A 20,913-nucleotide genomic window follows, 5' to 3' on the forward strand; every position below is an offset into this window, starting at 1 on the left:
TAGCGTTGACAAGTGCTGGCTGGTGATTGTTGTCATCTTCCACACAGCTGGCTTGTACTTCGCTGACTTCAAAGGCACGTCCTGCATCTAGGAGGTCTCTTAACTCCTCGTAAAGTTTTCACGTAAATCACGTCGCTGTAGTCTCTAAGATGTGCACGTCAGGACGATTTGTTGTTATTTAGTTATCATCATTCGTGAAGTCACAAGTTTTCGCCAGGCGTCGTCAACCGGTATGATAGGAGTCTAGTGTTTCATTCTCTCCTTGTTTTGCTTGGCGGAAGTTATACAGTTCGTAAGCAGTGTTCACTTTGGAAGAGAAATACTCAATCAGTTTTCCAACAGCAGTGTCATGGTCATCGCTCTTTCCGGTATCCGGAAGTGTATCTAAGATTTCATCAACATCTGCGCCAGCGTAATGAAGCAGTAAGGCACGCTTACGGAGTGGGTTGTCGATTGCTAAGGCGATCAGCAGACGTTCCAAGCGCGACAGCCATTTTGTCCAAGTGGAATCTATGACGGCGAACACGGGCCTCTTGGAATCTATGACAGAAAACGGGTGTCTTTGAATCTATGGTGCGGAACATGGGTGTATTGGGATCTGTGACACAGAAAACGGGTTTATTTGAATCTATGACGCAGGACAGTGGAGTATTGGAATCTATGACAGATCACGGTGTCTATGAATCTATGACGCAAGACACGGGTGTATTGGAATCTATGGCAGAACACGGTGTCTTGGAATCTATGACACAGTGTAAGGGTGTCTTGGAATCTGTGACACAGAACACGGTGTCTTTGAGTCTATGACGCACGACACGGGTGTATTGGAATCTATGACACAACACGGTGTCTATGTAGTCTATGGCACAGGAGACGGGTGTCTTGGAATCTATGACGGAAAACGGGTGTCGTTGAATCTATGGCGCAGGACAATAGTGTATTGGAATCTATGACAGGATACGGAATTTTCTAGTCTATGGCACAGAACAAGGGTGTCTTGGAATCTATGACAGAAAACCGGTGTCCTGGAATCTATCGCGCAGGACAATAGTGTATTGGAATATATGACAGAACATGGTGTCTTGGAATCTATGACGCAGTGTAAGGGTGTCTTGGAATCTGTGACACAGAACACGGTGTCTTTGAGTCTATGACGCAGGACACGTGTGGATTGGAATCTATGACAGAGCACGGTGTCTTTGAATATATGGCGCAGGACACGGAGTCTTGAAGTCTGCCGTTGTCTCAGCCTCAAGTTTTATGGTTGGAGGAAACCAGTGTTAATTGTATACAAATTTGTACTCATTTAAAATCTGAAATGTTATAACATTAAAGAGGCTATATACCGGTGATTTTTGGCAGAAAATCCACATTCGATAATCAGATAAAATTTCTGTATTTACCACGAATAGCTCAATTGCCTTTCAGTAAATGTCAGACTAGGTTCGGTACCAGTGTTAAACTGAATCTTAAAATTTATAATGCTGCTCGCTTTTAGGAACTTTACTACCGATTTTGAACGTGCAGACATGAGGCTGATATTTGAAACGTGAATTTCCACCTGATTCTGCAGTTTCCTCCCACTATAATGCTAGTCGTCGTACACATGAAGTACGTGAATCTTGAGTATATGACGTAAAACTACAATCAAATAAATAAACATGTACGTGTCACATGCATCTGCAAATGGGATCAGTAACGTCAGTGGTTTACGCCACGCGCTCCGGTTTCCTCCATCCACAATACACTGACCGCCATCGTACGAGTGAAAAATTATCGAGTATGGCGCTAAACAAAATTTAAAAAGGAAAATAAACAAATAAAATGGACTACACAAACTGTATCTTGCCTTCGCCTCAATACAATGTTGTGCAGGATATAACCTCTACATATTTATATTAAAAGTGCCAAATCACAAGGGATGGTCTGTTTACCACCTGGGACTAGACTTAGTCTGAGATATCGTGCTATGCACTTCCACACTTCACCCTCTACGAGGACGCGTGCTAGCGCAGCACAATGGCTTGGGAACCTCTCATCAATACAGTCTTAGTGGGTTCAAGTCCAGCTCATGCAGGCTTCCTCTCTACAAGGTCGCACGTGGGATAGTGTATTGCAGAAACCTGCGGATGGCCGTGGGTTTCCCCCTGGACTCTATCCAATTTCCTCCTACCATAATGCGGGGATCTCCGTGGCTCATTTGGTTAGCACGCTAGCGCAGCGTAATGGCCCAGGAGCCTCTCACCAATGCGGTCACTGTGAGTTCCTTGTCCTGGTTTCCTCTCCGTCTGTACGTGGCAAGGTCTGCAGCAACCTGCGGATTGTTGTGGGTTTTCCCCGGGATCTGCCGGGTTTCCTCTCAACATAATGCTGGCCGCCGTCGTATTAAGTGAAATATTCTTGAGTACGGCGTAAAGCACCAATCAAATAAATAAATAAATCCTACCATAATGCTAGCCGTATAGTCCTACAAGTGAAATATTCTTCACTACAACATAAAATACGAATCAAATAAATAAAGACATACATATGACTACGTATAATACAATACAGCTTGTATGTGCATGCAGGCAGGGATTGGCTAAACAGAATTTGCTGAACTGTAGAAGAACAATTCAATTTGGAAGCCCTTAACGCCAAGCCTCCTGTCAGTTAAAATGTAAGTGAACAGGACAACTGTTTACCTAATGCATATGGAGATACATGTATAAAGGTTGTATTGCGTTGATGTCAATAAGCCAGCATAGATACACCGCCAGTTTGTCCCGTGTATTTCATGCATAATCACGCTTGCTTATACGAAAACAATCACGGAATACCAGCTACAGAGAATAACAGTGGAAGTTGATCCGGTATTGTTATACAGGTCAATGGTGAAAATCGTGCCATAAATACATATCACTTAACAATGAGCACATTAATTCCAGACAGACGAGTGGAATCGCCCTGGAGAAGGGACTCCTTACATGGGGAAACAAGATGGGTGTGTATAAAGCGTTAGGGTAGCCCTATCGACACAGGTTAACATACAACAGAAAATGATTTCGCGTCTGCCTGTAGAATCATATACTGTATTTATTTGTTTATTCCTTTATTTAATTTGGTGTTTTATACAGTGCTCAAGAATATAGAATCATATAATAACAAGATTGCACACGAAATGGTTAAAACATAAGGCATGCACGTCAGAAAGAGAAAGAAACTGGTGAGTTGTTATCGTTTGTTACAGTCTAATGCAAAAAATGAAAAATTTCATCCAAAGATTTGATGACATGATCGTGGTCCACTTCTGCTGGAATCTCCCCGGTTTTACTCAGAAGAAGGGCTTTCATTCCGATTGCGCGTGCGCCGTGATAATCATTGGTAACGTGATCTCCGACATGAATCGCGTCAGCAGGTTTGACGTCAGCAAGTTCCAAAGCTTTGTGAAAAATGGCACTGTCCGGTTTAGCCGATCCGCACTCAAACGACAACAGCACAAAATCGAAATTGTCAATTAATTCTAAGTTTTTTAAAACAGTTTTAAGTCTTGAGTCAGTGTTAGAAATCACTCCGACACACAGTGGTCTGGACTCTTTCAAAAGTTTTAATTTCCGTAAAACCTCATTGGATCCAGGTAAAATTTCCCAGGGTTCAGCGGACATGAAATATCGATACAGCTCTTCGTTGATTGGACGTAGTTGTTGTTCCGATACAGAATGGCCAGCGAATCGAAAAGTTTCTTCCACGACGCCTGCCCACCACTGTTGGCAACTCTGACCTGCTGCTTGTCCAAAGTTCGGGTACAACCTAGAATGAGTCAGCCACACACCTTTAAAGGCCTCGTTAAGGGACCTGACGTCCAAACTGACGTTGAACTTTTTGGCGACGTGAGCGTACTGTTGGCCAACACTCCCAGCGACACGCAAAATCGTGTTGGTGACGTCAAACGTCAGAAGTTTCGCCATTCGTTTCTGAAAATAAATAAACATACCGTAATTAACCATTCCACTGTATGTACGCGGCATCAAATTTATTGTTCCACGTATTGATTGCCAAAAAATTAGTTAACTGGTTTATACACGGGGAAGCAGTCACATGTACAATCTGTATAAATTGGTACTTTGGTACATTTATTTATTTGACTGTTTATAGATTGTTAAATTTAGCAAGTCTTCTGTCTATACTGAGCGATGCTAGAAAGTACACTCTTGTTATTGCGGCAGATTATTCTGTTAGAGTAACAAGATATTGTATTGAATAGTATACAGTATTGTGTTATAAATAATAATAATATTAATAATACATTCGAGGATCACTCATATACTGGGCCTACGTGTATACCAGGCTTTATGTTATTAACAGATCATTTTTGAGTAAATGGTTAACGCCACAATCAAGAGTTGTACAATGGCGTTTCCGAAGCCAATTCATAAAAACAAGGAACAAATTTCGAGTTCCGGTATACATTATATTTTATAACAGCAAACATCAAGGAATTTAGAGCCGTTTGACTTCTGAAAATTGCTACAGCAGATCTGACATCAAATTTCCCTAATATTCCAGGACAAAACCATTAAAATCTTAAATTTCCTTACATTCCTGTGTCTGGAACATGCACTTCTGTTTTCCCTGATCTGTGAGAACATAATTAACACATCAATCATTTTTTGACTGAATGGTTGACGCCACAATCAAGAATTTTTCACTTCCACGACGATGTGAAGGAAGGTTTTTGGAAAACCATCAAGGTTATGTGCTTTTAATCTCAGTTTATGGATTCAATTAATAACTGTCAGGTTTATGTGTGATGGGAACCGAACGGTGCATGCAGAGAGAAACACAACGCACCTCAAAAGGGTACATGCATGCACCTAAAACAATGATGGCTGACTTGTGCCAAACGCGAATTTGCGAAATCATGACCTTGCGAAAACAAAAAAATGTGGAAGAAAAAATGTATATAAAACGAAAGGTTGACAGCACGCGAGACTGCTAATGCGAGAATGCAAAAAGATGAGAAAGCGAGAAAACGAAAATATAAACTGTTATATAGGCCTATAGCCTATGTATACCCGTGAACAAGTGAAAAGACATATGTAAATGATATCTGTGGGCTCCAAAGTGATAGTAATCTGTGAAAAATATACACTCTTCAAAGCAAATCAAAGCAAATTGATATTTTCTTTCTTTATTTAATTGATTGGTGTTTTAATTACGCCTTTTTTCACTTATATGACGGAGGCCAGCACTATACATGGGTAGAAATCGGGCAGATCCCAAGAGAAACCCACGGCCATCCGCAGGTTGCTGCAAGGGTATAACTTAATGTTGTACAGGCCTATACACTCACACATTAAAGCTGTCGGTCACGGTGTCGGTGCCCAGTTTAGTTTTTGGCCAGTCACTGGGTTGCTGTGGCCACCCATAGTATACAGGTAGCCAATCATCAGTAGCGATTTGCATATCAAAGACCAAGGAAGTCACAGGGTTGCAATTATCTCCCATAGTAGATGGATTGCTAAATGCAGTTCGCGATTTGAATACAGACCTCTGCGGTAAATTTTTGCACTCACTCCCCACAGTACCTTTTACCACCACAGTGATTTACAACTCCGTAACATGTGAAAGTGATTGCCCTGAAATCCTTACGCATACTATAAACAGTGATAGTTGTGACAGTATAATAATCTTGGTCTTTCTTGTTGACTTAATGTTAAGATCTTAGCACTGTATCATGAGGGTATACTATCTGCGTATGACAGTGTCAATGATTCTACTTTTTGGGGAGTTTTGAGATCAATTGTCGAATGCATCACGTAACTTGAACATCATACAGTTTTCCAAACTCCCCAATCGGGTGAACCACCGGTAATCTCTGAATGTCTTCCCTTTCTCTACATTAATGTACAAGCCAACTTTTTGTAAACATTAATTATTAACATAATCTTTCACTTGTCAGTAAACAGAGCTATTCCAACATTAAAAACTGTCTTTTAGAGTGGGAAAAATCGCTTGTGACACTAGAGTACCCAAACACCAGTTATACTGTATACTTCATAAAGCTCATCATAGAATTCAGACATTCAGATGCATTCTAAACTATACATGAGAGTTCTTTTACGCATAGTTTTGAGTTGACTGTGGTACAGAGGAAACAGAGACAACTGGATACTCAGTAGTATAGACAAAAAGAAGTCAGGCTCACCATTATTCAAGTATCTGATTGCATTTAACTCTATTTACAAGAAACAAATCGAAAAAACAAATGAAAGCACTTTTGCACATGGCTTTCAGCTGTCCATCCTTATTTTGTTTGGCTTTCTTTAAATTTAAACACACTGTAATCCTGTTCTTGGGCAGGGAATTTGTGGATTCTGTTGGACTTGGTGACAATTTAAATTCGCCGACAATGCTGGTGTAATCAATGCACTAGATAAAAGAGCGCTGGAAGTCCGTCCTGCCACAAGGAGGCACATTACACGTACATGCACCCTAAGGATTCCTTCGTCGTCATATGACTGAAAAATTGTTCAGTACGACGTTAAACCCCAAGCACTCACTCACTCACAATCTAACGTTCGTTGAAATCTGTCTAAATATAAGTAAAGTTAACATCATCTTGCCAAAGGTCAGTGGTTTACCCAGTGCACTCTGGTTTCCACTACACATAAAATTGATTGCTATCTTAAATGTGAAAAATTTTTGAGTATGTTATTTAACAACCAGTAAATAGACAAACTACTAGGCTGGGCTGATCAGTCCAGGCGCCAACCTCTTAATACTGAGTATCAGTAGAGGTTGATGTTTTCTGGCATGGTACAGGACTGAACCTGGATTACTCGACTATAAGGAGGTGCCCCAACCTGCGCTGCCATCAGAGTGGTGGAAATGGGGAAGAACATTACATGACAATGCTGAATTCGCACAGATTACTCGACTATAAGGAAGTGCCCCAACCTACGCTGCCATCAGAGTGGTGGAAATGGGGAAGAGCGTTACATGACTATGCTGAATTCGCACAGATTACTCGACTATAAGGAGGTGCCCCAACCTGCGCTGCCATCAGAGTGGTGGAAATTGGGAAGAACATTACATGACAATGCTGAATTCGCACAGATTACTCGACTATAAGGAAGTGCCCCAACCTACGCTGCCATCAGAGTGGTGGAAATGGGGAAGAACATTACATGACAGTGCTGAATTCGCACAGATTACTCGACTATAAGGAGGTGCCCCAACCTGCGCTGCCATCAGAGTGGTGGAAATGGGGAAGAACATTACATGACAATGCTGAATTCGCACAGATTACTCGACTATAAGGAGGTGCCCCAACCTGCGCTGCCATCAGAGTGGTGCAAATGGGGAAGAACATGACAATGCTGAATTCGCACAAAAACAAGATATAAGAGATACTGGGTGTGACTAAACTGCAAAAAGAGTTGTGCATGTACGTGTAATGTGCCTCCTTGTTGCAGGACAGATTTCCACCGCTCTTTTATCTAGTGCTGCTTCACTGAGACGACTTACCGAAGGCAAAAAAGCCGCCCCGCCCGAGCCATTATACTGATACGGGGCAAGCAGTCCTTGCACTATCCCTTCATGCTGAACGCCAAGCGAGGAAGTTAAAACTTCCTCTTTTAAAGTCTTAGGTGTGACTCGATCAAGGATTGATACTGGATCTACCGGTCCCGAAGCGGAATGCTAAAATTGAATTTTGCTATGTGTGCTTAAGTATCATATAGATATGCACACAGACATATAGGCATTCTAGCAGCCTCCAGAACAAAAATATACATGTATGTATATAAGCCTATACATGTATATATAAAACAAAATATAATTTATATACCGCTTTTTAAATAATCAACTATAAAAATAGAGTCAACTTTCTTTCTTTCCCTCCTATAGAGGCAAAGAATTAAGACTTTAACATCTCTTTGGGAAAATAAATAGGTGAAAATACTGGGCTTCTTAGCTTGAGTTGCTTTTTCTTTATGCCTCTTAAAAATTATATGCACATTTCCAACAGCCAGCAACATTCCGGTTCTATTTCCAATGGCTTCAGTTTAATAGCAAATCTGTACAGTTTGGTATGTCCACCCCATTTAAATGCTTCAATATCAGCCATGAATAATTTATATGTCAAATTTATTGGTTTAACGTTCAGCCATTTAAACACCAAACGTCTCGGATTTCAAGGCCAAGGATATGTGCCGACGACACTGTGTGCGCTGCCTATAAGAATAAGCAAGTTATAGCTAGTGTACTAAGTCGGCCTACTTGGCCTACAACTGAACGTGTCCCAACATGACATGCAGTTCTTAATCAACGGTAGCATAAACCATAATGGCACAGCCTTACTGGTGCCTTATTGCAGGTTAATGAATATTTCTGTGGCTCTAATGAGCAATTCTCCAGATTGGACTGGGAAATACAGTTTGGAGAATTCAAACACCAATTCAGTGAAGAGGGTACATCAAAGGTGGGTTCAGGTTGATGTATGGAAAATCCGCTTCGGTTCTGACTGCAGTACTGTTGTTTATAGTGCCCAGAATGGAGTTGAGAAAAAAGTTTTTTTTTTGGAATCAGAAGCGAAAACAAGCGCACTATGCTTCCTGTAATCAATGGTGATGTTAATTGTGATACTTTAAAGAGAAATCTGAATCCTTTGTACAGGTTTTAGATCAAAGGTGAGAACAATTCAGATCTTGATATCGATGAAAAATAACTTAGCAACACGACGCGAATGTTTTGTGTTATGATGGTGTTGTTGTTGCACTGCTTTTCGCGCTGCCAGTTCACTAAGCCTTTGTCAAGCCTGTGTCGTTACACGTCAGCCAGGTGCACTTAAGCCTTGTGTTTTTGTCAAATACATGGTGGTAGAAAATTAAAACTCACGTTTTGAGGATATCGCTTTCACAGAATTCTAAATTTCAGCTTGTAGACATGTTCATGCAGGCGCGGGAGAAGCCAAAACAATCATCAGAATTGCATTGATGCGGAGATGGACTTCATTTGAGTAAAGATACTGTACAATTAACTGATACAATAAATAATTGATAAGTATCAACATATCACAACAAAACAATAACGTTGGTGGAAGACTGCATGGGTTCGTGTATAGGACAATATTTAACATTTAAAAACAGTTTTACAGCTAATTCAATAATTGCTGTAATTTGTCTAATTAAGCCTACTGCTGCACTGGTGCAAACTTGTCAAAATGGTGGATTAAAATATTTTATTCTTGACTGTTAACTTGAATTATTACCAATATAAAGAATATGTCAATGCCTTTTTGGTAAGGTGAAAAAAAGTGTTAGAAAACCAAATGTTCCATTGCTTTTACTTCTGATTGAATTGACTATAAATCTCAACAAAAGAAATTAAAAACAAAGAAAAGAGAGTAAATAAATATATTTGGTATATATGTATTTATCTATTTTCAGTTGAGGACAAAGTAGCACTCTAGACGACGAAAATGAAGAAGTCCAAATCCCCTCTCACTGTGTTCTCCCCCAAGCTGTCGTCTGGACTGCCTACAAAATCCGGGGGGAGAGGTAAAGCTCTACAGGCCAGGTCTGCTGAGGATATCCCCAAAGTGGTTTCCAGGTCGTCAGGCGGAAAAGATGCTGTGGCAGGGTCGAAATCTCGCGGCAGCTCACCTGCTGCCACAGGTAGGCTGTGTGTTTAGGATTTAATTACACATTTTGCCTTTTTTTTTTGCATTTTGCCTTTTTTTATTGTGTGCTTGTTTCTGTGAAGAAAGTCCACAATAGTAATTCTGTTTTAAATTTTGTTTATATAAATTTATAAGTTCCAAAATTTAATGACACTGAAGTAACTGATACTGTATTCAAATAAATTTTGGTATGTAAAAATGCACTTTCAGAAGCACATGTGGCCATGAAGCAGATTTTGTATTAACTCCCATATGTTTGTGAGACTATAATTTCACTGAGGTGTCTTGAATAAAACATGTTGGCTTCAGTAAAACAGCAAATGCCTGAATGTCCACGGTCTCAAATAGAACAGAGTATCAATCTCTATATGTTCAACTCCAGGTCCAGCCCAAACTGGTATACGATACATCACAGAGGGCCTCATCAAAAAAATAGCAAAAGAAGACAATCTCGAAATGATTACCTCCCTTAATCTGATGCTCTCCAAGGAAGGCGGAAAGAAAATTAGAGTAAGTCACTGTTATTTGAGTTGTGTTCGATGCATTCGATGGGGCTGAACACTTCCCACAAACTGTACAGGTGTCCCTTAAACCTGCGTATTTGACAACTCTTGTTGTGCCTTTTCGATGTTAACATGTAACTGGCTGAAATGTTGGCAATGCGGTGTTAAACCTTAAGCATTCATATTTGTTGGTGAAACATGTAGTAGAGTGCTGTGGCTGAAGTTTAAATCTGCCTGATCTGACTGAAAATGATGTAAGCAGATCAGCTAAATGTTCCTACTAGGCCACACCACTTTAAACTGTTGTTTTGCGGGCAGAATAAATCTCTTTCCAATGTCCGAGGATGGTGTAAAAATAAAACTTGCAGCTCTTCTAATTTGTGGTAAATGTGGACTGTCCCAGTAATTGTTCTTGCTAAAGACATATTTACATGATTGGAATGCTTTGAAAAACAGGTAGATCATAAATTTATCAAGGTCAAACAAAATAAAAGGTGTATTTTTGGTTTTGTTGATATTCCCTTTTTGGATTGTTTATTGCTGGCTGTATAACACAAAATAAAATTGGTGCGCCTTGGCAGAATTGGCATTACAAATTCCGCAGTGGCGATGTTTCATCATGATTAAGTCCTCTTCATTCCAGAGCTATGTAACATAATATTCGCCGAAACAATCTGATGGCCTTGGTTCAGCGTTTTTTATTGCACTTTCTGATAGTGTGTTGGTCAAACGATCATTTCATAAATATGACGTACCATAACACCATAAACGACACCTTGGTTTTTAAGGTGTGATTATCACACTCCTTGCAAGAAACCATGGCTGTGATTTGCACACCTACATGTAAGCTCACGTACCATAACACCATAAACAAATCCTTGGTTTTTAAGGTGTGATTATCACACTCCTTGCAAGAAATCATGGCTGTGATTTTCACACCTACATGTAAGCTCACGTACCATAACACCATAAACAACACCTTGGTTTTTAAGGTGTGATTAACACACTCCTTGCAAGAAACCATGGCTGTGATTTGCACACCTACATGTAAGCTCACTATTGATTATCAGTATGTCAGAAGTGTTATTAGCACACCTCACCTTTGTCTTAGAGGTGCATGAGGTATGGGAGTGTTTTTGCTTGCATAAAGGCTTGCATAAATCATTTAAATAATTAATTAAATCTGCTATTTATTATTTCAGTACATAGAAAACTTGCAGCACCTAAAGAGACTGCAGACGCTTAACCTCAGCTGTAACGTCATAGAAAAGATCGAGAAACTAGAAAGACTGACAAAACTGCAAGAGTTAAACCTGTCTTTCAACTGCATTAGTCGGCTGGAAGGTTTGGAAAGCCTTGTGAATTTGCAGACGTTGAATGTCAGCGGGAACCAGATTGAACACGTACCTGTTTGGCTGAGTAAGAAGCTCCGAGCGCTGCGAGTGTTTCGCATCGCCAAGAACAGAATTACCTCAGTGAGTTGCTTACCTGTAATCTTCTGTGTTTCCTGCAAGTAACATAATCTAATGATTGTGTTTTTCTGTCTTCCAACTTTGACCTAAGGTTATTGATATAGTCACGTCCCACCTTTTCAGGCCTGAATTCCTCCTTTACTTCAAAACTTAACCCCTTCAATAGTTGACCCAAATTCAACAAAACTTACATACATCAATTCACTAGAACGTCCTTTGTATCTGTTCAGTTTTTGGTCAGTGTAAGTGACCTTTGACCTTCGACTTGTGACCTTCGATTTGTGACCTTCAGGTCATAAGATTCAGGGTTTGTTCAGTGTACCCTAATTGTTCAATCTTTTCAGCCGCCTCTGCAACTATGGGGTGTAGAAAAATAATTTGCACAGTTTTATGAAGCTTCCGTTGAAATGACACAAACTTATCAATTTTGCCACATTTTCATAACAATTGTATGCAATGTGTGTGACATTTGACCTACTTTTTCGGGCCACAAGATTCAGATTTTGGTCAGTGTACATGACCTTAGACCTACTTTTTCAGGCTATAAGTTCAAACATTGTTCTTGGCGGTTTAAAGCTTGTGAACCCAATGTCTCTAATTTTTTGTGATGAGCTGCAGACCTGAGGGATTATGGTACATAATTTATAACGCTTAGTGTTTTCTTTTTCCTGTGAACTGTGCCTTGTTTGTGTTAGTGTACTTAGTATAATTGAGGCTATTAGTGTGCAGTATTTCTGTATTTCACCAAAAATTTGCCTGTTAAAATGCACTTGCAGAAGCATATAAAGGCCTTGAAATGCTCATTTTGATGCCAACACATTTTTCTGATAAGAAATTACTCCAGCTTCATAAAAAAACTCTTTAAGTTGCCCCTTGTGGTGAATAAGTCAATCAAAATTAAGCTAAATTTGTTACTTTAGGAATGCTAAACTTTAGGTGAAATATGGTAGTCTCTAGTAATCATTGTTAGACAAGACACAAAAAAAGGAAAGAGAGAGAGAGAGAGAGAAAGAGAGAGAGAGAGAGAGAGTTCCATGAGATATATACTAAATACTGATTTTATAATGATCTTTGTTTCAGCTAAATGAGTTCTCAAAGCTGAAGACTCTCCCTGACTTAGTGCAGCTGTCCGTATCAGAAAACCCTGCGGCTGATCTGCCTCATGCTCGTCTCTTCCTCATTTTTCACCTGCGGTCACTAGAGAACTTGGATGGACAGAGTATTCTGACAGAGGAGAGGCAGGACGCACAGAGCAGATTTGAACAAGGCAAGCACAGATTTAAGCGATCAGACAAAGGAAAGAGGCTGTAAAAAGACTACAAGAAAGTGAACTAGTTCATTTCTTTAGAATTTTATCTAAATATGCCTCCCCAGCACGGACAGGAAAAACACTCTGCCCAGCAATAACATCTCAAACATCTCAAACACAACAAATGTCTTTGTGAATTTGTCCCTTGTCGGATGGGGCAAAGGAGTAGTTACTACTATATCTGTATTGAAAACTTTCTTGTAAGATTTGGGATGATGCTTACCATCTCAAACAAACACATGGAATGTATAATACATAGGTGAAACCATTCATTCACATCAAATGAATTCATATCGCAAATAGGGAAGCAATGTTAAGTCTTTTTTGAAAATAGTGTTAAATAGTGTTAAAAAATAATTTCTGTTGAGTTTTTTTGAGCCCCCCTCACCCTCTCACAAAAAGCTCAGTATATAATGTAATTGATCTCATCTTCCTCAATTATATTCTCAGATGAAGTTGAACAGCTGGAGCGTCAGTTGGAGGAAGGAGAGTCTCGCTACAGGAAGTTAGAAGAAGACCATAATAAATCCGTCCACGAGCTCCAACAAAGGGAGGCCACTGAGCAAGAGCGAAAGAAGAAAGAGCTTCAGAGTCAGGATAAGATGCAGGAGTTACAGCGAGAGCTTGACACCAAAAATGACTTGGTGAGGCAGCTTCTTTACATTGTAAATCTAGTAAAATTGGAAGTGAATAACTTTACCAGGGAGATTAGGGTACAGTAAAAATTTTGGAACTCCTCATAGTAGAGAATGTGCAGACATTACCTCTCGTAGGAGACATCAGCATAATATGACGAAAATAATGGTGAAAGTGGTGTTAATCTCAAGGTAAACAAAGATAAGATAATATACAAAAGGCTCTAGCCTGGTGTCATTGAAGACTGGAATGTTGCCACACTTATATGGCAGTGACCTTTGGATACCAGGTATGTCAGGAATAAACAATGTACTGTGGTTTACTCGCTAGGTTCCTCATCTTTTAAAGCTGATATGCCACCATCATGTGTTTAAAATATTCTCACAGTATTAAACATCAGTTAGCTAAGTAAATATTGGCTTGCATGCAGTTTAGTGGAATTCCTTATTAATGTCCTGTATTTAAATCACCCATTCAATCATGAAATCATGTCTCTTTCTTCTATTACATCAGCTGAAGAGGAAAACAGCGGAGCTGACAAAAGCCTGTGAGAAACATTATCAACTGGAACAGGAGCTGGCCTTTTATAAAATCGACTCGAAATTTGAGACACTGAGTCACAGGCCACAGACAACAGACCTGGTACGATGTGGCTGGTGGAGTCAAGGTTTTTGAATGCCGTCAAAAGTTTGGACTCCACCACCTTTCTCCTTGGTTTTTATAGAATTCTACTAGCCTGTCTTTTCTTTAAAATGTACTAAAAATTAACAGTATTTTATATAGGGTTGCATTATGTCATTCTGAACTTAAAGAAATAAAATAAAACCATCTTTCAGAAACGTTTAGCGTGAAATTGGTATCCCTTTCAAGAACCCATTCATGTGTAAAATTTACACATTGTCCCATTTGAAATTATTGAAATGCTGTCAGTTGCCATTTGCTTATGTTTTTCTAAATGTTCATATAAAGATCAAATAACAAAACATTTCAGGATTTAATGCTGATTAATGAAAGAAAAGTTTTCTTACATCCTGAATATTTTAATTACATAATGAAATTTAAATAAATTTGTCTTGTACCTTTACATATATGATGATTATGCTCATGAGGTGGGTGTGTCATTTACATGTTAAATAAGTATACATGTGAATAACTTGTCTTAATGGCTTATAGGACGACAGTGGTAACCTGGATGAGAGCCCTTATATCGGTCGGGCTCGTTACAAAGCCAACAAGTTTGCGCAGGAGCAGGTAATCACGGCCACGCCTCAGCAGGCACAGCTTCACCAGAGTCAGTCAGCGGGTATATCCACATTAGGAATCCACCCTGATGTACGGGAACAGATGAACGAGACTTTAGACAGAGAAATCGCGGGTAAACAACAGGCCATTGAGAGAGGTAACTAAAATTTATTTATTTATTTATTTATTTATTTGATTGGTGTTTTACGCCGTACTCAAGAATATTTCACTTATACGACGGCGGCCAGCATTATAGTGGGAGGAAACCGGGCTGAGCCCGGGGAAAATCCACGACCATCCGCAGGTTGCTGCAGACCTTCCCACGTACGGCCGGAGAGGAAGCCAGCGTGAGCTGGACTTGAACTCACAGCAACCGCATTGGTGAGAGACTCCTGGGTCATTACGCTGCGCTAGCGCGCTAACCGACTGAGCCACGGAGGCCCCAGGTAACTAAAAGAAAACAGACATAAAATTGATTAATCCAATATGAATATGTGTGTGATATATTACATTCCATTTATGCCATCGTAAAACAGTACGGATTTGGATAAAAAGACCACAGTCATTCATTTATGTGTCTGTAATTATGATTACTAGCATAAATCTTTGTGATGACCAGGGCTCAATTTTGAGCTCTTAAAGTTTGTGAATTTTAAATATTTTGATACCTAGATCTGGAATCATAGAACGATCTTAGAGTTGAGTCAAAATTTCAAATCATTCTAAAATTATTATTTCTAATGTAACCAGGTCAGAAAGTTGCTTGACAACTTAAATTGTGGTTAAATTATTGTACAACAAATTTTAGCTAAAATAACGGAAAGGAACGTACAAAAGTTAATGCCTGAAAAAGGCTTTGTGATCCCAGGGCCAGGTTTATTGTTTAATGCACATATAAAATACTGAAAGATGGAGGTTGTTATCTGTTGCCCTTTCATATCAGTTGACTATAATTTATCTGGACCACCATTATATTTACTCATTTATTTAATTGGTTTTTTACACGGTTTCACTTATATGATGGTGGCCAGCATAATGAGCCCAAGAGCCCAAGTAAATACGAAAATATTGAAAGCTGACAAGTTTCATTCCAGAAGAAAGATGCTGAACTGAAGGCTAAAGGTATAAGATGTGATTTCAGCTCAAGGCCGCCTGGAACGTCTCCAGGAGGAGCTGACACGCACAGAGAAACAGGTGCTCTCTGCTGCCCAGGAGCTGAAGAGAGTCAGTGAACTGACCCCCTACGCTGAACACATGGAACAGCACAAACAGCAACTCAGACAAGTTCTCGCCAAGAAAATGCAGCATGTAAGTTGACCAGAGCATGTGGTCTAATGGGCGTTCGGCAAATACCAGACAGCAAGACCTTGGCCTTTGCATTTTACTGATGTCAGAATTTTCCTTTCCCTGCTCATCATTACGACGTCACATTAAAGACAGAAAGATGTGACAGCAAAAGCTAATACATTGTGGTCTTGTAGACATATGATTGTTACTTTCATGACCTTGAATGATGATGGTTTAATAACATGTCGGCAATCTTTCAGCCATATTGTGGCGAGCTTATGACCTTTAATATTCTGACTCACTTTATTTTTGCTTTACGTACGATACATCTAATGTTGACTGATGAGACGACCTACAGTCCTCTTGACCTTTGACCTACTTTTCATTCCCAGGTAAACCAGCTGCGTGATGCTGCTGCCCAGGTAGAGGATGACATGGACCGTGTCCAGTCAGACGCCCAGCAGACCCGTGGTGACATCGCGGACCTCCGCAATAGACTTAGTGGCATGGATCCCAATGACCCGAACTATGTAAGTGAAGAATTTTAACTCAGGGTATGTGTTATACATACAGGATTGTCAGTCTTACCACACTGTTGGTGTTCATATGCATGGGGTATAGAAATGGCATTTATAGAGGGCAACAAATGTTATAAATTATTACTTTTGGTGCTGAAACAGTACGATATCATCGACCTCCCGAACAAATCTCAAAATACATTTCTAAGATCAATACAACTTGTAGAATCAGGCAGCATGTGAAACAAGAAATAAATGAATAAATTTTAGATTTTAGGTAAATTTAATGTACCGTATTAGGCAAAAGCTATTTTCTAGTTGTATTTCAGCAAATGATGCATTTAAAATTTAGGTTTCACTTACGTGAGCTTGCACTGCAGGTAAGAGCATGTGCATGTGGAAAAGTCCTCCAGTGTCTTGGCAGTAGTCTGTGGTTTATCATTGATGAAGTCAAGTAAGCATCAATTAATCAGTCTTACAAAATATCGCTCAGCGTCGACATGTTTATGAGACTTTATGCAGGTAGTTCTCTCTGGAAATCATGCTGTTGGTTTTATTTTTTATGGGACTTATCCTCAGAGAAAAACTTACGCTGAAATGGTTGACAAAGAGCAACAGATCAGTGAAACTTCACAAATGTTTGGGGATTTACAACAACAACTGGAAGACATGCTGGACACTATCGCCACTGAAACCAATGAAATCAGGAAAATGGAACAAAAAGTTAATGAAGGTTGGTGAAAAGTCTAGATGGATACATGTACCTGTTTGGACTTGATTTCTGAGTTTAACATAACCTCGAACAATCTTTAATCTCACTTATCACAGACAGGCTTGATTATGGTCGGATGTAAAAGCTTCATGAAAGTAGGGCCTGGAATGCACTTGAGTCTTGTGCAGACATGATATTCGCCCGTTTTAAAACGGAATTTTGTTTTTCATATTCCTGGCTTCCAATCTTTAAATTAAAATTCCGTTTTTTAAGCATGGGTGATACTTTTTGCAAATATTTCCGTTATTTACCAGGTCACTCACTAGGCGTTTTTGGAGGGGCTCACCGCCCTTCCCTTATAAAACTGCATCTTGCTGCCTTTCTTAAAAAGATAATTGAGTCCTGCTGCCTTTCTTTCTTTCCTGTCATTATTTCAAACAATAAAACTCTGCCCAATAGGGTACAGCTGTCTGCTAAAACTCGTGTTGTTGTTGGGTCTAACTGTCAGTCCCTCAGTGTGATGCTAGATTGTTTCATTCTACACTGTTCAGCATTCAGCTGGTCGTATCGCATAGGAAGTGCTCTACCCCACAAAAACCAAATACTAGAGTCAAAACATCGCCTGAGTGCATGTGTCAAGCAGTTCAATTTGCCATTATTTTCGTGTGTGTGTGTCGAAACAAAAGCTTACAAGCCTTATGCTCAACAGCTCAAGAAGGGCAAAAAAAATGAGCCCATGACAAGGTAGCCTCGCCATTACAAAGCTCTTCAGTGGCATCTTCATTAACAAGAACAACAACATCATCTCCAGCAGATCGTTCCAACTTGATTGCATTCAGTGGTAGAAACTCCAAATGAGGAAATTCGCAGCCAACCTGATGTGCCAGCATCATTTCTACAGAACCCAAACCCCAGAACCTCAAACAACAGCTTCTTGTGCTGAACTTTGATTGGTTGCTCATTAAAGATGACTTCACTGAGAATACACAACAAACATCCTCAGGACTTCTCTGTAAACTCTGTAAAAAGTTTAACACTTGTGCTTCAAATGGTAATTATATGTGAGCAAATGAGGCATTTAAAATGCTTAGGAAGGATAAGGTCAAGGTGCACCTGAAAAGTTCTCAAGTTCGGTAAATAAATGCTGGGCAGTCCTCTCTTTCAGTTAAATATTTATTTATTTAATTGGTGTTTTTTATCTGTTCTATCACATAAAATGAATGTTAATAGTATAAATCCTCAACAGTGTGCAATTTATGCATTAATATAATAAATGTGCTTAAAACTATATTCTTTTTGTAATAAAAGAAATTAGACAGCATCACTTGCAAAATTAATGAGGGATTACAGTAATCACAGTTTGTCTTCTATGATCAACTTATGACTGCTGTATTATGACGAAATCATTTCCGGCAATGTAGGATCGTTGGCAGTCGAGGGCGTCCAAACCCCAAACCCCCATTTATTTCACTCTCATCTGGTGGTGTCCTATAGGGAGAGAGGTCTAAATAAAGCACTGTGGAAATCCATCTCTGCTGCATTAAGTATGACGTTGACCACTATACACTCGCCTGTAATAGCTTGTCCCCAGGGGCTAAAACTAAAGGCCCCGTGGGGTCATGGGTGTCAAAAGGATAGGGTCCCAGTTGTGTAGAAAAGCTTATCATAAAGGGTGACTGATCTTGGGCACTGTTGTTTACATGTCATGTCATGTCTACAAGTGTTGTGTTCTTTCTTCGTTGAATGTAACTGTTCTCGTTGCGGTTAAACTGAGATATTGCTTATTGGACGTAAAACACGAATCAATCAATCTAAGGCTAAAGTATGTTGAGGAAGGTTTCAGTTTTTGTTTTTTTTTTTGCCTCAGAATCACCCCTTCTTGTGGATCCACCAATATGCTGAGTTGATTCGCAGTATCTGTCTGTTAAAAACATTGCACCAATGTTGTAGCATGTGATTTGAAAGAGAATATATTAATTCTGGTGTTTTTGTGATTGATCACAGATCAGATCTCCCAGAATGACGATCTGCGAGAGGAACTAGGCAGCATCGTGGGGGGTCTGCAGACATACCTTCAGTCTATGAAAGCCCAGAGTGAACAACAACAACGGGACTTGAGAGATCTGCTGGCAGAGAAAGAGGCTCTGGAGGGTAAAATACGCATGCTGGAGACAGACCTTAGTTTGATGGACACAGAAGGCACAGAATATATGGAGTTGAAAGCAGTGAGTTTTGGGTTCCAGGAATCAAGGCATTTGATGTGATTTAATTGCCAAGTTTGAACAATAGCTGGGACAGTCCTCAATTTCATCAAAGTAGATCTTTTCTCTATTTTATTTTTATACCTTCTGCCAACATTGAAAGAATCCATGTTGCCCTTACAACAAAAATTTAAATTTTGTGGCCTTAGCATAATTTCAAAAAGCAAAAGACGTCTCTTCATTTTTGTTTTGTGAATTTTTGGCTTGGCGGTAATATTCACAGTGATCATTGTCGTTACAGAGACTTGTGGAGTTGGAGGAGTCTCTGCAGGAGCAGAAGGAGCAGAATGATCTCCTACAGGAGCAAGTTCATCTCTCCCAGACGCAAGAGCCCGAGATACAGGACCGCATCGAGCTGGCTGAGACAGAGATCAAAGGGTTGAGGAAAGCACTCAAAGATACGCAGAAAAAGGCGGAGCTGGACCGCCTGACCCTAGAGAAGGAGCTAGATGAGGAGAGAGAGCGGCTGAAACAAGCGAGTAGAGAATCGCAAGGAGCACAGAGTAAGGACGGCGTAGTGAAGCATCTGACCCAACAGCTAGAGGCTGTCAAGGTAACAAGTGTGAATTCGCAAAATCTGCGACATCATGTAAAAAGTCATTGTTGTTGTCTTAACCTCAGGCCCCATGTTAAGTGAACAATCACATTAAAAATCAGGATCCGGAACACAAAGAGGGACTTACAATTTGGCACTGACTATTGTCTTAATCTCAGGCCCCATGTTAAGTGAACAATCACATTAAAAATCAGGATCCGGAACACAAAGAGGGACTTACAATTTGGCACTGACTATTGTCTTAATCTCAGGCCCCATGTTAAGTGAACAATCACATTAAAAATCAGGATCTGGAACACAAAGAGGGACATTAAAATCAGGATCTGGAACACAAAGAGGGACTTACAATTTGGCACTGACTTGTCTGAAACTCGGGCCCCATGTTAAGTGAACAATCATGTTAAAAAACAGGATCTGGAACACAAAGAGGGACTTACAATTTAGCACTGACTGTTGTCTTAACATCAGGCAACCATGTTAAGTGAAGAAGCACATTTAAAAACAGGATCTGGAACACAAAGAGGGACTTACAATTTAGCACTGACTATTGTCTTAACCTCGGGCCCCATGTTAAGTGAACACTCACATTAAAAAACAGGATCTGGAACACAAAAGAGGGGCTTACAATTTGGCTGTGACTGTTGTCTTAACCTCGGGCACCCATGTTAAGTGAACAGTCACATTAAAAAACAGGATCTGGAACACAAAAGAGGGGCTTACAATTTGGCTGTGACTGTTGTCTTAACCTCGGGC

General features: G+C 39.9%; 2 protein-coding genes across 2 annotated transcripts in view; one reads left to right on the forward strand and one right to left on the reverse strand.

Annotated features, from left to right (window-relative positions):
• Positions 1 to 3,054: 3,054 nt before the first annotated feature.
• On the reverse strand, positions 3,055 to 8,934 carry LOC135480489 (haloacid dehalogenase-like hydrolase domain-containing protein 3). Its single transcript, XM_064760331.1, has 2 exons — positions 8,881 to 8,934; positions 3,055 to 3,953 (listed from the first exon to the last, which is right to left on the reverse strand). The coding sequence occupies exon 2, from the start codon at positions 3,945 to 3,947 to the stop codon at positions 3,231 to 3,233; it is 717 nt and encodes a 238-aa protein (XP_064616401.1). The 5' UTR covers positions 3,948 to 3,953; positions 8,881 to 8,934; the 3' UTR covers positions 3,055 to 3,230.
• Positions 8,536 to 20,913, forward strand: part of LOC135481008 (centriolin-like) — a 53,359-nt gene continuing 40,981 nt past the window's right edge. The window contains exons 1-13 of the mRNA XM_064760939.1: positions 8,536 to 8,672; positions 9,432 to 9,659; positions 10,047 to 10,174; positions 11,370 to 11,642; positions 12,720 to 12,906; positions 13,399 to 13,592; positions 14,098 to 14,226; positions 14,758 to 14,983; positions 15,968 to 16,134; positions 16,506 to 16,643; positions 17,211 to 17,364; positions 19,348 to 19,568; positions 19,846 to 20,157. Coding sequence (XP_064617009.1) covers positions 9,464 to 9,659; positions 10,047 to 10,174; positions 11,370 to 11,642; positions 12,720 to 12,906; positions 13,399 to 13,592; positions 14,098 to 14,226; positions 14,758 to 14,983; positions 15,968 to 16,134; positions 16,506 to 16,643; positions 17,211 to 17,364; positions 19,348 to 19,568; positions 19,846 to 20,157 — 2,325 coding nt within the window. The 5' untranslated portion in view covers positions 8,536 to 8,672; positions 9,432 to 9,463. The remainder of the gene's footprint in view (positions 8,673 to 9,431; positions 9,660 to 10,046; positions 10,175 to 11,369; positions 11,643 to 12,719; positions 12,907 to 13,398; positions 13,593 to 14,097; positions 14,227 to 14,757; positions 14,984 to 15,967; positions 16,135 to 16,505; positions 16,644 to 17,210; positions 17,365 to 19,347; positions 19,569 to 19,845; positions 20,158 to 20,913) is intronic.

The sequence above is a fragment of the Liolophura sinensis genome, chromosome 13 (genome assembly GCF_032854445.1).
Source record: "Liolophura sinensis isolate JHLJ2023 chromosome 13, CUHK_Ljap_v2, whole genome shotgun sequence".
NCBI lineage: Eukaryota > Metazoa > Mollusca > Polyplacophora > Chitonida > Chitonidae > Liolophura > Liolophura sinensis.